Source organism: Chroicocephalus ridibundus, chromosome 2 (assembly GCF_963924245.1).
Source record: "Chroicocephalus ridibundus chromosome 2, bChrRid1.1, whole genome shotgun sequence".
Classification (NCBI taxonomy): Eukaryota; Metazoa; Chordata; class Aves; order Charadriiformes; family Laridae; genus Chroicocephalus; species Chroicocephalus ridibundus.
Genome location: NC_086285.1, coordinates 97,405,860 through 97,423,984, shown reverse-complemented (window position 1 = coordinate 97,423,984; position 18,125 = coordinate 97,405,860). Strand labels below are relative to the sequence as shown.

The following is an 18,125-nucleotide window of genomic DNA, read 5'->3' as shown; positions in this document are numbered from 1 at the left end:
CCACTCTGGGCATCACATTTATGTTTTGGCCAAGAAATTTTGTTTCCTTACTAGAAGAACAAAAATGTGAGCTGTTTTAGTAACTTTTAGGCACTTCTCCAGCTCAGGGAGCTCCTCAGTATGAGACATCTACAGAAGTTGAAATCTGTGTTCTGCTGAGCTGCGCCCCAGTTGTACTAACAAGTTTATATTTATTTTTATTATTTGGCACAAAATTATTGAGGCACATAGATGCCTTTAAAATCATTGACACATGCATGAATTGCTAGTCATTTTGTTGACTGTAAGCAGGAATGTTATTCTATTTCTCATTATCCCAACCAAATTATTTGCTTAACAGAAAAAACTAAACCAGAAGTAATTTGTTTAGCCTGGATACTTTCCTGAATCTGGATTGGGGCAGGTTAGCATAACTAATATAACAAACAGTACCATGACCTCTGGAGGGATATTGTTATGGGGGAACATGCAGCTGAGGGTAACAGATTGGTTTTTAGTTGTTAATAGAATAATTCTCGTAAGCACGACTTATTCTGGTCTGTGAATCAGTCATCACAGTGGGAGTTGATTCACAGTTGCCAGGAAAATATGCAGCTGTGGGCTTGACATGACAGCAAAGAGTAAAAGATGAGCGATTAGGAACACTAGAGTCTTGTCTTGATTTTGCTGAAGATGAGGGAGGCAATAAATAAAATAGGTGTCAATGACTAAAATAGGTGTTTAGCTATGCCTATGTGTTTCAGACTGGAAAGCGGTGTGGTTAAATGCATGAAATTTGTATGTGTCATATGACTTGTCTTTGCTCTCAAAGCTGTTTGAGGTAATTTGGAAGCTGCTTTGTAAAATTAAGAATGAGTACTGTGTTCGAAGGCTGAGCTTTACAGGCTGTAGTCGTTATTTAATAATTTGTGGAATATATAAAATTTAAGGAGACGTTTGGGTCCCTGGTGTGAGAGTTTAAACCCAATTCTGACTTTTTTACACTAAAGAGCATCTTAAAATGCTCTTCTCTTCCAGGCACAAATGGCCAAGGCTGGAAGCAATGGAGGCAAAGGTGGGACGGAATGATGCTGTTCATGTAAGCTCTGGTCCCCTCTGGACCTTATGATGCAGCGCTAGGAAGGTGTCATATTTTGCAGGTTGAGATTTCTTGGAAAGGTGGTGGGCTTCCCCAAGCAGACCTGCAGCAAGGAACAGTGCGGATAGCTCTGGGATACCTTAGCAACCCTTTCTCCAAGGCTGCAGATTCCATAGAACTTGGCATAAAAGATCTTCCTTGTCTTTTGTTCCTTAGTTGGTATAATTTTGCCAGATTTAAGGGTATCAGACATCTTATTACACCTCAGTTAGTTCTGCATAACATTTGGGATTTTTTTAACTATCCTTTTCTCAAACTGTCTGCGGTCAGGATGTTGAGTTTTGAGTGGTATAGATAGTGTTACGGTATAATCAGAGTTTTTATCCAGATGGCCCTACATATTTGAGTGGACTGGATCTAAGTTCATATTAACTATGACTTCAGTCACTTAATAGAAAAACAAGATGCAGATCTCTAACTAAGACCATAATGTTTAACTAGTACAGTAATGTGGTCAGTTCAAGTTATTATTGAAGGCTTTTTGACTTAAACTACCCTGCTTAGTTCCTGCTGCCAAGCTTACTTTCAGAATTGGGAGGAAGTAGACTTTTTTTTTTTTTCCCCGGGGTTAAAAGCCATTCTTCTAAATCTAACTTACATGAATGTTGTGGAGTTTATAGCAGTTACGCTAGGCTCCTGTTGGTACTGGCTCCTTTTGGTACTGGTAGAATCAACATTTGGAAATGTTCATGTTGACTTAATGAGTTAGCTGGAAGAAACTACCTATAAATCTCTTTCTTAGAGAAAGTTTAGAGGGGAAAAAAGTCACCTGAAAAAATCAGCTTGCTTCCTGTAAACTGTTTTTTTTTTTTTTAAATATATATATATAGACATATATACATGCACACATATATATGTGTGTGTGTCTGTATATATACACAAAAACACTTGGCAATGTCATTCTTAGTTATGAGTGTCTTCCACTTTGGATGAGCGGCCATATCCTGAACTTCATTCAAATTAATAGGTGAAGTATGGAAAACAATTTGGCTAGAAAACTTCAGGTCCAATTTCAGTCTTTGAGGACAGACTTGGTTTCGCTTCTGTCAAGAGATGCTTTCCTGTGATCACTTTCAGCATAAGGAAGGTTGTCAATTGTGGCTAATTATTTTTGTGACATTCTGCTTGAATTCTGTAACCACAATGGTTTTTAAGGACCATTTTGGATTTTGTTTCCAGGGTCTAAAGAAGATTTCCACTTGACTCATGAGATAATGCGACCTTTCTTATATCCAAATCTTTGAGATCAGAAGAAAGGAAAATTTCATACTCTTGATGTCAGGTAAATTACGTAATACTATTGAAGGCAGACATTAAGCAGGCTGGATGGAAATGTTTAAATAAGAAAAAGGGATTTGCCTGCATTCAGGTCACCTGTTCAGAAGGATTAATTGGAGTTGTGATGAATTACAGAAATGAAGACCTCTTTCTAAACCAAATTGTTCTGATTTGATTAGAAGCAGCAGCTTGAGGGGTAGCGTGAAGTTTTGTTTCAGCCTTATCTGCAGAGCTTTCTCTTTGTGTGGCCACAAGTTAAAACTGTGGTTGTTCGCAAAGTCTGTGTAGTGAAAAGTGGTTTGGCATGTTATGACAATCAGTGATTCCATCTTTCTCTGAAGTATTGCTTTCAGCCCTTTTAGCTGTGTTGTTTCTGTATGAAAATTAAATCTTTACCCAGCTCAATTGTCTCCAGTTTGAGGGCTTGGGGTATTCTAAAAACTTATGTCAGAAACAGATTTGTTAACACTCTTGTTCATAATGATGTTATGAGGCTGCTGCTCGTATCCAGGAAAGACTAAGTCAGCGTTTACCAGAAACACACCACTTGACTTGAGTGCTGGTGGTTCTTGCCGTAGTGTTTTGAACACTCTCGCTGCCACCCCTGCTACAGGGCGTTATCCTCTGGTGGAAATGTAGGTCAGTCTCAGCAGCTTCAGGGTGACTCTTGAGTCTTCAATCATGTTTTCATCCATGATTTAAGTAGAGAGGAGTTTTCGTGTTGGGTATAGCTGTGCCTCTGCTTTGTTACATTAACTTTATTGCAGGCTATAACTTACGGCAAATGGACAGGTAAACAATGGAGTACTGCCACTTTATGGCACTGCGGCGATATTCATCAGATAGCCGTAATTAAAGCCTGAGGTTTCATGAGAGGAGTTCAGATTTTCCGATTTTCTTCTCTATCGATCTGGCATTAACTTTGGTAACCTCAATAGAAAATAAATGTGTATTTTCAAGTCTAAGGATACCAATGCTTACTTCTCAGAGACTCCAATATATTTTAATACTGAAGAGTATGGTGTTTGTACTGCACCAGTAATATTAAACAGATTTATTACGAGGGCTGTGCTGTGTAGTGTTTCCTCAAAACTTCATCTCTAACCTGATTTTCAGCAAGACTCGCATTATTCCTTTGTTGAATTGAAGTTCTGGGATGCAGTTTATTTATAACTGCAGCTTTTATTTATAACTGTTGTTTGTAGTACGCGAGATAAAAGATTGTACTAAATTTGTAAGATGACTAAATATGTTTCCCTGCCCCAATCTGTTGCTACTACAGCTTTCAATAATGCATTGGCACTGCATTATCACACTGCACATACGAGCTCCGGTCTGAGCTCCGCTGGGATTTCCTGGCTGAGCTGCTGCGTGCACAGGAGACACTTTTGCTTGTGTTCCATCTCTGTCCTTTATCAGAGCGCTCTGGGTTGTGTGCATTGTCCTAGAAAACAAGGATTGCCTGTGTGTTTTACTGCTGTTAATGTTTTTGAGCCACTGTAAATTATTGGTTATGCCTTGTTCCTATGAAAGGCTGGTGGAATCTGGGAGTAAAATTGATATCAGGTGTAGCAAATCATGGCTCAGGTAGTGTCTGAGTCTATTAATTTTTGTGATTAGGTAAGCATGAGCAGCCTTGTTCTGAAAATTATATATTTAAAAAATAATAATGTTCTGATGTTACTTGTCCTGTCATTGCTCCTCTGTGGAGAATAACCTCTTGTCAGCATCAGACAGGGTAGAGATCTGCCCTGCAGTATTTAGAAATTTAGCGTTTATTTCTAATGCAGTATATAACTATGACATCATCTTTCTAGAAAGTGGCCTAAATTTTTTTTTTTCCACTTTTTGCTTCAGTGAATGGGGCATTCCTCATTGTGTCTCACTGCATAAATGTTATGGTAGCGTACAATTGATTTCCTACAAGACCTCTACCCTGTTTGTAGCTTTTTTTGGGGGTGTGATTGTTTGGTCTATGAAACAAAAGTATTTAAGAGCTATCAAGATATTAAATCCTGTTTTATTACATTACTTTCAGAAATGATTTAGCATGACTTTGAAGGGTGTGCAAACAGATCACTGCTAACATTGTAAATATTTGTCTTTCAAGATGTGACAATATTACACGTGTAGCACGCAATCTTGGGTTTTAGGAATAATTTCCAAGTAAATTGATCTATGAATACAGTTTCCTAGTATTGATAGAATGCCAAGTGCTATTCTGTAATAAGGTGGCTGCACAACTGCGTTTTATTAAAGTAATATTTGAAGTGCTTGTGAAAGTCCCAAGAGTAAACTGAAAGAGGTGGCATTAGGATAATGAAGGGCAGTGTCCTGAGTTTCTGGCATCTCTGCATCTCAAGTACCAATGGCTAGAGTGGATAAGCCTTTTTGATCTCCAAGTTGGGCACTGAGCAGAGCAGATAGGTATCGGAAGAATTTTACCTTCTGAGGAATTCAAATGAATGCTCTTGTAAGATCAGCTGGTAGATTTCTTCTGTCCCTGCAGTGGTGAAGTACGTTTTTTTTTCTCATTCCTTCAGTGGCATGAGAGAAGAGAGAGGCTTCCAGTTCTGCCAGATGTGGAGGAGAGTTGGGAGTATATGGTTTGTGGTGTGGTAGGAAGCACAAAATGAAGAATTGTCGTCTTTCCTTGCAAGATTGTGCTGAAGCAGCAATTAAACTCCGAGATTTAATGGCTTAATTTTATTTGGACAGAATTGCCTTACTTGATGTCTCTGATTTTTGTAATGTCTCCTCTGGACTGTTTGTACCCTGGGTTGAAAGAGAAAAGAGGAAATCAGTTTATTCAGGGGCTCTTCAGGTGCATTTGAAGTAGCATCAGGTAGTTTTCAAGTAGCTATACATAATCCACTGAATAAAATTCTCTTTGAGATCTTTTTTTTTAACATCACCTTATCTCAAGCTTGCAGAGCTTCTATATAAGACCCAATTAACACCTTCACAAAAAATTGTGATAATGGAGAAGTATAACACAACTCATAGTTGTTTTTGGCTTTCCATTTTAAAAACTTTTGTGATGGACTTAAAACTTTGAAATCAGGCTACAGAGTGTTAGGGGCAGCATTCTGTATTTATTTTGCTGTCACTGTTCTTAAGCAATGTTATGCAAATATATGCTAGGATCCGTTCTCCTTCCTTTGCTTTTAGTCCATTAAACTTGAATTTAAGTTATGAAGGATTTGAACCTGTTACATGGCCTTGTGCTCTTGGGGAGATATGGACCTTTGAGTAACCATGTAGTTATAAGGGACTGGACCAAAATATTCTGAATATACGATGCAAAATTGCAAAAAGATGAAACTCTGTGAAGAATGTATATGATAATCTTATAGAGGTCGGAGCAGAGTCGTGTATTTATAGATCATCTTTATAGACAGAATCATAGAATGGTTTGGGTTGGAACTGACCTTAAAGATCATCTAGTTCCAACCCCCTGTCATGGGCAGGGACACCTCCCACTAGACCAGGCTGCCCAAAGACCCATCCAGCCTGGCCAGGGGAGTCCCATGGCTCCTTTGTAAAACAACTATTAGAAGTATAGCTTGTAAACTTTTTTTTTTTCCTGAAATTTGATTTTGCTGGTGCATCAAAGATCTTGGATAACTGATTTTATTTCCTAATTAATTTTCCTTTTTATTTCCTAATTACATGAAAGCAAGAAATCAATATTAGGGAAGAATAATGCAGCTGAAGGTGTGAATTTTGGTGCATGAGAAGGAGTCTTGCTATGAAATAAAGAACATTACTGTTTTAAGCATTGGAATGAGTACATGTAGACTAATTAAGCTTTTTGTCTTGATCGTATTTGAACAATCTGGCCTATTCTTTTTCTGCATCTTTAGGTAAGAGGGCAGTAAGTTTCTGCTTGCATTTAAAATGTCTGACATTTCTGGGGAGTTTCCACAATCTAAATAATATATGGAGTCACGTTAGCCAAGAGTTTGCATGGTGAATACCATAGATTGAGGAAAGGATGATGCATTCCATGTGAAATAGACATTCTCAGCTGCTGTTTGAAGTCTTCATTAAATTACTGGAGATGGTATGCCTTCCTTAATATTATGCACTCAATTTTAAAACTGTTTGAGGCATGATCCAACAAAAGGAACATAATGTATTAGTAGTGAATTAAAATTCAAATTGTCCTTAATTCATACCCTATGTGTCATTCCCCTCATGGTTATATTCTGCTACTAATGTTGCATAACTCTTGGTTGAAACGAATGCTTTATTTTAAATTCTGCGGTAATCTCTTTCTCGGGTAATTTGTTTTAAAAAGAAAGACAAAAAGGATTCTTAAATTAAATGTTGTTAGTAAGGATAAAACATGAGGTTTACATAGAAGGCTAATGCTCTAATTGCAGGTGTCAACTGTTCTATTTTATTTGTCTTCTGTTCTGCAGCAATATGTTCCTGTGGGTGAAGGAGTGTATGTCAGTGTTTCCAAACTAAAACCAGGGTTTCTTGTTTGTATATATTCACAAAAATTTGTACAAATGTACTAAAAAGTGTATATATAGAAAGGCAGGTGAAAAGAGGGATGGGGGTGTGTCACAAAAAACTCCTGTATGCCTGGCTCTTAGTGCTAAGAAGTTCCTCTTCAAAGATGGATCTTAAATGTTTTGATGTATGTATGCTTTGGACTGTGTAATGGTTTATAAACATGATAGTCCCTGATCACTTGGCTGGCTTTTATTATACCAATTAATTGATTTGAGCTCAGTAAAATAAAACCTTCTGTAAAACCATAAAAAGAGGCAAGGCTATAGATGAGATATTTCATGTTACAATAGTGGATCCTGTGGTCATCCCAGCAAGATATTCCTGGTGAATGGCATATCATTATTGCTTTTCACAGAGAACTGCTAACAGGCTTCTCAATATTTTTTTACAAATATTCTGCCAAAAATAGAGGAACAATTGGTGGATTTGTATGACCACTGTGGCTGAAAGTCTACAATCAGACACTTATTTTCTGATCTAGGGAGCAGTGCAGCAACAGGAATAAAACATTGAGAATTTGGTTTTAAAGTAGCAAAATAGCTTAAACAAGTGACAAACATGGGGGAAAAAATATTTGGCTTATGATTTTTTCATCTGAAATTCGTAGCATTTTTGTGAAAAGCTATTTTATTTTTTAAGTGATACCACAGAAATAACTTTATCAGTTGGCATGCTTTGCAATTTTTTTTAATATGTTAATTAAATCGGAAAACATAGGGGTATACGGCTGCTCTCCCTTAAGATTTTATGATGTTCACCTCTGTGTGGTGAATAATTAAATAAAATTGTATAATAAGTAAGTGTAATATTGAAGACAGACAGTGCTTGATCCTAGTGCTTCAATTCTCATAAATGAAACATGATTCCACAGAAGCTCCTCCAGATATTTCTTCAATTGTACATGGACTTACTGTTCTTTTCTGGGATCTTGGTGCACATTGGGCTTTTGTCACTACTTCAGAGCTGAAATTTCTATGTGTTACGAGAGCTGCTCTCGCTTAGAAGAGCTCTGGTTAACCAAGTTATCCAGCAAATAAAATATTCCTGCTGGGAGCCCAGTTTTGGCTGATGTTCCAGCTGTCACCAGTTTTTCCAAACGGGGGGAAAAAAGGGTGGGGGTAGGTGTTGACACCATGATCCTGTGTCGGCAGGTTGTTCCTTCAGTATTGTTCTTACATGTTTATGGTAGAGGATATGCACTGTGTACTTCTCAAGCCCTCAGACAGGGCCACTGCTGTGAAGGTGATAGTCACAAATACCTGTTAGCATCTTTTCATAGCATTTAGATCAGGTTACATTAGGGTTGACTCAATTATTTGGGATCTAATGACAACTTTTTGTTGGAATGAAGCTCCATTGAATATGTTTCTTTTTCTGCTTCAGTGTTTTCCTTGTGTTTGAGATCTGCATATATCTCTAGCTTTGATTCTTTCTTAAAGGATTTAGTACCATCAAATCTTATGTAGCTTCCTGCGTGTGACTTTGAATATGCAGGAGGAACAGATCTGTGCAGAGAACACTTAAATTTGCATGGTTACTTTTTTAGAGTAGCATTGTATTTTCAGAATTGTTAGGAGTACTTTATGCACAGTATGTTGATTTTTCTAGGAGATGCTGAAAATATCACTTGCTTTAAAATAGTATTGCAGAGTGTAAAATGTTGGCTGCATGTGGGGTTACTTGGAGTGTATGTACTATTTTGCATAAATGTCCTATATATCCTATTAGGAGAACTAAACTGTGGTCTTCCATGCTAACTTTGGAATGTGAATATAATTCTATTTTAATTTGAACCTTTATAGCACTTCCAACGCGTATACAATGAGGAGAAAACCACCCTCTTTGTGTGATATAAACACATTAAATTATGAAATATACTTAACTGACCAGTATTATAGGTAGCATACATGTAATGAAACGTGAACTGTATCCAGAACTCTTTGCCTCTTTTAGTTATTATTTGTGTTTGTTCTATATATGTATTTTTTTATTGCATTTGCTTCCTAGTTCAAGTTTGCCATTTCTTATCTTGTGTGTGTGTCTCTCGCTTTCCCTCAATCCCCATTACAGCATGAGGATTTTCCATTCCTCTGGGGGAATGCAGGCCAAAATTAGGGGCTTGGATTACTGTATCTGGACACGCTACTCATCACAAAACAGGGGTAGTGGAAAGAATTAATTTGTTATCATCTCTGTGTGCTAGCAGTATGGATGTCTCTCTCATTTCTAGAGATGGTTATTGGGTTGAGGTTCTGCTTTCTTAGTGGTAGGATGGGATACATAGATGTATACATAGAAGTCAGGGTGGTTTTTAAGTAAAAATATAAATCTGTGCACCATTTCCTCCTTTGTCATACTTTGTATACAATTGATTCATCATGAATGTTAGTTTTGATACTTCAGAAATAAATCGCAAAATTGCAGTTCGAACTGAAGGCTTGACCTTCATAAATACCTGCCTTTTTTTGGTTACAGGTGTAAAACGAAGGTGTACGCAGACAACCTTCCCACAACAAGCGTTGTCATTGTTTTTCACAATGAGGCTTGGAGCACGCTTCTACGAACTGTTCACAGTGTGATAAACCGGTCACCACGACACATGCTGGAGGAAATCGTCCTCGTCGATGATGCCAGTGAAAGAGGTAATGACGACGTCGGTGCTTTAGCTGGCTGCTCTTTTTTCTTCAAAAACCGAGACTCAGGTTCTACTGGCTTAGCTCTCCTCAACAAAACACAGCAGCTGGGCCAGGGCAAGGCAGAGCAATGAGCAGTGCCCAGTTTGAAATGCAGGTGGGCCGTTCTGCACTGGAAGCCAGTCTGTCTGTTTACTTTTCTGTTGACGTTGTAGAGTTTATGTTTGCTAGTGGGTTTATCCTGTTACAGCTTTCATGTTTTGCATTTAGAACTTTAACACATTCCTAAAGCTTGAGGGCATTTAAAACTTGAACCGCCGGGTGAATAATAGCATAGGCAGCTTTGTTCCTCACATACTTCCAAATTTACTATCAGTACCACCATCAAACTTGGTGCTCAGAGGGATTAATTTTGATTCTTGGGAAGTTGAAATTCAGTGTCTATGCTGTAAGAGATTCCACTTTTTAATAACCAGTGCTACAGAACGATAACTTCCCATGTGTAATGCAATTAATAGACTTAAGGTGATTTTTTTGCTTAAAATAAAATAACTAGATTTTACTCTCTTAATATTTTTTGTAACCTACAGTATAGTATAATAGAAATAAAAATAATCTACACAATAATTGATATTTCATTTTGGTTAATAGTTGGTATTTGGCTTATTTGTTGCTTAATCTTCCTTGCTGGTATGGGTTATTAATCTAACTTCAGGGATATTTTTTTGGTGTTTGTAAACAGAGATGAGAGGGTATTATTATTTTTTTTTCATTTAAAACACTTCTATATTTTTATATTGAATCATTTCTCCATTGAAAGTTTTCCACTAGGGCTAATAGCTAGTAGGCCGTTAGAAAAAAGTCTTGGCAGCCACCAGTTGCAGGCAGGAATCTATATACGCAGGAAATCCCAAGCTTTAGTCATGCAAGGGTTTTACATCCAGCATGCTGACATCTCAGCCCGATGCTTCTGATTCCAGTGCTGCAAAATCCATACCATATGCTGCTTATGGTAATTCCAACTTCAGAGTAAGACGGGTGACTGTTGTCCAAACAACAAGATCTGTCCAAAGAAGATCTATGTATGAAGACAGACACTGGATTTTGGATTGTATGGTCTAAGTAGCATTATGGTGCATGGATTACAATGGTTAACAGCGGGTTTTATGATAGTTAGTAACCACTACAATAGTTAACAGGAGTTTTTGTAGCTGAAGAACTTTAGGAGTGGATTTTTGCACTTCGTATCTAATGTGGTAGAAAATATAATGAGTTTCTTCAGGTTGCATGTGTGTATGATGCCTTAGCATACTAGCTGACCTATTGCAAACTACGTAGGTCTAGAGTACAGCTGGCTGTGGAGTAGCTGCGTGGCCTACAGAAAGATTGTGTTGGCTAAATCAGCTCTGTTTTCCTAAGGAAGCAACAGTGCAACCTGTTTTCCTAAGGAAGCATAGCTCCTGCACTCGGGTTGTGTTTGCACTTGGATCAGTCTGTGTTCCTTTCCTCTCTCGGGCACGCTCGCTTGCTCTTACTTTCTTACCTGATACTGACTTTACCTGCTTCAGCCAATTTCAGTGCAATTTGGAAGAAGAGACAGAGGCCTTAAATACAGTTATGCTCTGGCAGCAGAGGAGGAATGCCTATGCAAAGGGCAAGGCTACCACATAAATGTGTTCCAGGTTAGACGAGAGGTGTGATTAACTTTTACTTTTAGAAAGGCACAAGATCAAATTTTCCCTGTTTTTGCTTCTGGGGGATTTGTAATTACACTCCACAATTTCTTGTAGTTTTTCAACCTTTATGTAAAAATTCCAGATTTTTCTTTTTTGGTTCTAATGCATACGAAACTGCTCACCTCTCTTGGCGTTGTTCCCAGGGAACAATCCTCTTTTTAACATGGATGCTGATATTTGGAGTCCGAGTGCCTATTCTAGGTTATTGTGCAGGTATACACTTCCTTAATGGAACAGAGATAGTACATTCGTTTTTGTTAGTCAGCTTTTGTGCACAGACTCTTGCTAGGAAAACTAAGTTTATTGCAAGTGCGCTCTGTTTCATTTGTTGAAACAGTCCTTGGCACTAATTCAAATCAGTACTAATGATTAATTGTGACGGGTCAGCTTTCAATATGTCCTAGAAATAGAGCAAGCTAATATTAAAATAATATAAACATAATATTTCTTATGTTTTGCCTCTTCAATTTCTTTCAGAAAAAAATCAATTTTAACATAGCAATACTTATGTCCTGACTGTGAAGTGGAATTACAGTCCAGTTAAAGCATGTGTCTTTCTCGATGTAACTTCTCTGTGTTACTGGGTTTGGGCTAGGTAATAAAAGCAAGGTAACTTAATTCCAGGCTGAAAGATACAGCATTTCAGACTTTTTTTGGTGGCGTTATTGAACCTGTTCCAATATTTAGTTTTGAAATCTGTGATCTTCATTTCAGATCTCTCGGGCATCTTTTATTTGTTGTTATTTTCAACAATTACTGAAAGATATTTTTTTTGTGTTTTGTTTTGCAAAAACTTGTTATGGTTCCAGCAAGTGTGCTTTTACATTAAACAAAACGGAAGGGTATGGTGCCTGAAAATTTGAAGGGTTTAGCATACGCTGCTTAAGCATTCTGTTTGTGTTGAACTAAACCAGCAGACTTTTCCAGAAAAAGAAAATGTTCGGCTTGAGTAGTGTATTTTGAATTCTAGCATCAGAGTCAATTTAATTGGGATAAAGTAAGTATTCAGTCTGCCTGAAGCACACTTTGTACCTGCTAGTGTCACGCTCTTAGAAGAATGGATTTGCATAATATCACGCGCTTATTTACACTGAAAAGAAAACCTTTGGAGAACAAGACATATTTGTAACATTGCTCTCTAGTTACCGATCGGAATTGCGTGTTTTAAGTATTGATCTTTGGTAACTATTGGGGGGAAAAAAAGTTAACAGGGATTAGTCGGTACTTAAAAACTAGGTCAGCACTGAATGGCCAAGCGTGGTAGGCAGATTGCATCAGGCTAGAATGCACTCACAGAAGTTAGTTATACAGATACAAAACAACGTAACCAAAACTAAATTCCTGCCAATAATGTCTTATAAAAGTAGTCATACATCTTAAAACTGTGTCTGCATTCTTATATGTGATAAATCTGTGTTTTATCGTATTTCAATTTAAAAAAAAAATGGTTTGCAACTTAGTTTTTCATTTATAATCATATAAAGGTAACTCAGTAATAGAATTGGCAAAGTATGTGTCAACTTATGCACTTACTTGAACTTAATTTATTTGCTTTTCTGTCTTAGTTCTGCTACTGCCACAGACAATGCTCTTTAAGCTATCCCGTAGTCCTTTTGATACAGAAGAACTTTGAAAGGAATATCCAGCAGAAAATTAAATGAAACTAAAGTTATACCTCTGAAAATACATGAACTATTATTGTTCCCAAGTATTTGTCTTTTGTTTTGTTGTTTTTTTTTTTAATATTATCAAAACCTCACTCTCTATGAAGTGTATGAGGCAATGCTAAAAACTTACTCAGCTGTCATCCTGGGTCACTCATAAACAACTGACTCTGTAATGCATAAAACTGTTCATTTGAGTGTTTAATATAGGATTTTGTATAAATATGACCCATAAGTTTTGTATAGAAAATCATCTCTACAGCTTGATTCTGGCATCACCAGTTTCTGGATGGATGACTAGTCCAAAACTCTAGACTCTTGCTACTTGAACTAAAGGAGGGGTTTGTGAAGGATGTGTATTGTGAAGGATGTGTATTGTGAAGGATGTGTATTGTGAAGGATGTGTATTGTGAAGGATGTGTATTGTGAAGGATGTGTATTGTGAAGGATGTGTATTGTGAAGGATGTGTATTGTGAAGGATGTGTATTGCTCTAAGAGACAGTGCTCTAAAGGCAAAATACACGGCTTAGATTTCAGCATTTAACGCTAACTGCTGGTAGCAGAGGAACACCAGGAATCTTGATGCCTGAGTTATTTTCCGTGCCTCTGTGAGGGATGGGACATCAAGCTTTACCTTTTTTTCTTATTTTGCTGAAATTCTAGTTATGTTTTAAGGGCACAGTTACTGAATGTTTGGCACAGTGTTTTCTTCCTGGGAATACTCCCTTCTGAAGTTTTCAACAATGTGGTAGTCCATAAGAATATTTTTATGGACATGGTTAAACATGGTAGGAGGACTGTGCTTAACCCTGTTCCCTCCATAGTGAAAAAACTGCACACATCTCTGTGATGTGTTTCTTAGAGAAGAAAACCTGAAAAGTACTTGAAAAGGTAAATTGAAACTTGAAATACTTCACAGAGAAAATGTAGGTAGGACGTTATTATATGCAATATGTTGACCATGACTTTCTGTAATGTAACTTCCTGTTTTATGCTAGATCTTGACTGGCTGTAGTTGTATTATTGAAATCTTGAATCTCTTTTTCTCTCTTCCTCCTGGCAGAATTTTACCATTCTGTTAATGTAACTGTGCATTCAAGGACCAATGTCACAGCCCGTATTCGTTCAGCTTTAAGTGGTTAGAACTACTTTAAAGGCTTATCAGCACTACGCCTGAAACGTGCAGAGGAACATGCTGCTTTGTGTGGCTTGCTCATGAGATGGTTAGCATGGACAGAAGTGCTTCACTGTTGTATTCTCTTTGTGTGTGTCGTGGAAGCCATACAGATGAAAACTACAAACGTTACCATGATACTAGTTCTTTTTAAATTAGGAGCTTTGGAAAGCTACACTTGAGAAGAAATAAAATTATATTTGCTACAGGCTCAGTCAGCCAAATGATCTCTGTGCTTTACCCCAAAAGGGCTGCAAAATGTTCAGGCATGTACACTTGCTTTGTACTAATAAACATTTATTCATTTGAGTCTCTGTTAATATGCAAAATAAGACTTAACTTTGAGTTTCTCTGGAGACAAATATTTAAGATCTATCAAACTCTTAGGCTCTTCTAGCACAGTTCAGCTTTCAAGATGTGTCAGAATTTATTTCTGTGGGTTTTAGTGACAGTCCAACAATGCACAGAAAAAAATGAGGAGGCAATTAAAACTCATTCATCCGGAGCAGTGGTAAGGAATGGTAATCACCCTCCGGTCAGCTCTGCCTCTTGAGATTTGCAAAACAGCCACTAAGAGTTCATGCTGTTCTCTTCCCCCACCGCCCCCCCCCCCCCCCCCCCAGTGTCACGCTTATTTTTGTATGAGGTACTTACTAACTTACGCTAAATCCTACTACAGGCTCTGCACTGGTGTAGTACAGCTCCCATGTGTTTTGAGTGCATAATCTAATATATTCTGTAGCTGTATTATAGGACTATTTTGCCTTTTTTACAGACTTGAAATCTGCAAGTTATTGCCGAGTCTGTTTCTGTGATTGTCAATGGCATTCTCCCTCAATTCTTTGTTCTTCCTGTATCATCATCCATCATAGCCTAATTTTTCATGATGGACAAAAACTGTGTCTGGCAATGGGGAAGTTGTTAATTTGGCAGCTCTTTGTAATGCAAGTAATTTTGAGTCTCTAGGCATGTGGTAGTCAGCTATGACTGTTCTATTTTGAATAATTTGTTCCTTAGTAAACTGAGGTGTGGTAGTGTTACAGATAGTCATTTATGTATAGCTGATTTTGTCTTTGTTTTTGTTTTTAGGTGTTATAGTGATAATTTAATACAAAAAATATTAGCCTGAAAAATCTAGAGAATATACAATTGAAAAATGGATTTGATCTTTTTTTAAACTGCTTGCAAAGAAATTATGTGTAAGTTACATTCCTGTAGGAGGTAATTCATTATGTTAAGCTAGTTGGATCACTTTCTATATTTTCTTGGTGGGGAAGTGTTACGGCCAAGAACACTTATGTGCATATGTTTTTGAAAGTAAGGGTCGCATCTACTCCATAATAAAAACTTGCCCATCCCATCTGGTTTCTGTCTAAGCATTCTACACTCTCTGCATTTTTGTGTTTCCCATAATGAAGAAATGAAGAGGAGGAGGAACTTCCTGCTCTGGCAAGTGAAACACATGGAGATGTGGAAGGGCATATTGTGAAGTGTAGAATAAGCAGCAGAGGAAACTAGCGGAGAAAGTAGGAAAAGCATAGAAAAGAAATGAGGGAATGTCTCTTAATTCAAGTCTCTTCACTTAAAGAAAAAAAAAAAAAGAGGGGGGGAAGAAAAACAAGCTGAACTCCTGTAACTGACAGTTTCCATGGTTTTGATCATTCTTTGCAGACTTCTTGAAAAGACCGCTGGAGAATTATGTGAAAAAATTAAAAGTACCTGTTCATGTGATTCGAATGGAGCAGCGTTCTGGATTGATTAGAGCCAGATTAAAGGGGGCTGCTGTTTCTAAAGGCCAGGTCATCACCTTCCTAGATGCTCATTGCGAATGTACAGTCGGCTGGCTTGAACCTCTGCTGGCAAGGATCAAAGCTGACAGGTAATTGCCCATCTATTGGTCCATGTTGGTTTTTTTGGTTATTAAGAAATGTTCCAAGTATTACAATATAGCCTATAAGCAAATATCTACTTTCTGAAGGGGTGGATAAATTATGTACTCCTCATTTGTGTAAGGATAAAAGGCTAATTCAGTACAACCTTTAAAAAGTAAAACTTAGTTTAAAATGAAGCTTATATTAGGATGCATGGGATAATGTGTTAAATAGCCGGAGATCTGAACCTGAATGGAGTTAGGAGCAGTGGGATTTGAGTTCTTCCATCTGCAGGCTGTCCCGCTCCTTCATGAATTTGGGAGGATATTCTTGAGGAAGAAATGGAGCCCTGATGTCATGTAACACCAACACTGGGAGCAAGAACTGCCAGGCCTACTGTTTTCAGCTTCTCCATGTGATTTCTTTATTTTGTAACGTATCTGTGTTGTGGAATTCTGTGCTGTGACTTGGTCTTCTGGGCTGTATTTTCTAAACTTAGAATAGTTACTGGAATCATGCTCATCTACAGTGCAATAACATATGGTTGTATTTCTATCATAAGTCAATATTCACAACACTTATATCCATGATAGTGTGATGGAAATTGTTTTGAGAGTAAAAAAGAAAAAAACCCACAAGTGAGAGTATAGTCTGCTTTATAAAACATTCATACATCTGAGCAGTAACTCTGTTGCACTACTGTGCAACTACAGCATATTAAATAGACTAGATATTAAGTATGGTGTTACAGGTCTCTGTTATGTTCTTACGGTTATAGATAAAAATCGCTTTTAAAATTTAATGTTACAAAATACAGCATTACATGATGAAATAGCCACAAGTAATAAAGAATCGTTATTCAAAAATGTGCTACGACATAATACTAATGTTTAAGTTATCATTAATACACATTTTCGTGGGACTATGATACATAAATTGTTACAACTTGTGCAAATGGCCCAAAGTCCTTTGAATTTAGTTGCAACCCTTGAATCTTTTTACAGAGTTTTCTGTGAGAGGAAGCCTGCTTGAGGACAGTTACTTAAGTATCTTTAAGATGATTAGAATTAGTTTCTGTGAGTATTATGCCTTAATGTCAGGACAGTGACAAGTAAGCCCCTCTCTGTCGACTTTGATGCAGTAGTTATACTTTGGAGGCAATGACTATCATTTCTTAGTCCTTAGGGCATATAAGAATACTTCCCCAGAGCTAATGACCAGGTTTTAATTTCAAAACATGCGAGTTACTTTGACCACTTCACTAGAAATGAAAGCTCATATTTTCTATACAATCACTGTGTAGCATTGAGAAAGCTATGATCAATTTTTCCATTTGCAGACGGATGAATATTTATTACTGTTCGTAATGCAAATACTATTTAAAAAAAAAGTTAGTATTGCCAAAATTGCATCAGAAAAACACAATTTGAATATGAAAAAACAGAATATGAAAATTCTGAAAAACTGAATATGTTTCATGGTAGCAATCTATTGAGTACTGTTGTTAAGAGATGGTATTTGAAAATTAAATCATATGTGTTAAAAAACAAAATGGGGAAAACCCCAACCAAACAAACCCAACCTTTTTTGACACTGTAATTAATAGGTTTTGGTTCTTTCCTCTTTCTAGGAGAACAGTAGTGTGTCCCATCATTGATGTAATTAGCGATGACACCTTTGAATATATGGCAGGTTCTGATATGACCTATGGTGGATTCAACTGGAAGTTGAATTTCCGTTGGTATCCTGTTCCTCAGAGAGAGATGGATCGGCGGAAAGGAGATCGAACCCTTCCTGTTAGGTAATAAGAAATTATTAAATTGGTTAAGATGTTCACCCAATGTTTACTTATATCTTTTCTAGGTTAATCTTGTAATTAATGAATTGTCTTGTGGCATCATTTTTGTCTGGTTGAAGGAACAGCGTAAAAGTTTTTACGTGGACTGGGTGTTGTAAACTGTTGGTAGCAGTGAAGGAAGCAATCAGCTTGTCGCTTCAGAAATGTTTTTAAGTTCTACTGTCAATTACAGAAGCTAATTCCTAGCTTTTACTAGTTCTTATACTGATGCACAGGTTTTTATTTAAGCTCATTTTTATCTTTTT

At 37.2% G+C, this 18,125-nt stretch overlaps 1 protein-coding gene across 2 annotated transcripts in view; it reads left to right on the top strand.

Annotated features, from left to right (window-relative positions):
* The window catches only part of GALNT1 (polypeptide N-acetylgalactosaminyltransferase 1), an 85,827-nt gene that overhangs the window by 53,611 nt on the left and 14,091 nt on the right, over positions 1–18,125 (top strand). For both annotated transcript variants that reach the window (XM_063326266.1, XM_063326265.1), the window contains exons 5-7: positions 9,419–9,585; positions 15,823–16,030; positions 17,653–17,823. In XM_063326266.1, coding sequence (XP_063182336.1) covers positions 9,419–9,585; positions 15,823–16,030; positions 17,653–17,823 — 546 coding nt within the window. The remainder of the gene's footprint in view (positions 1–9,418; positions 9,586–15,822; positions 16,031–17,652; positions 17,824–18,125) is intronic.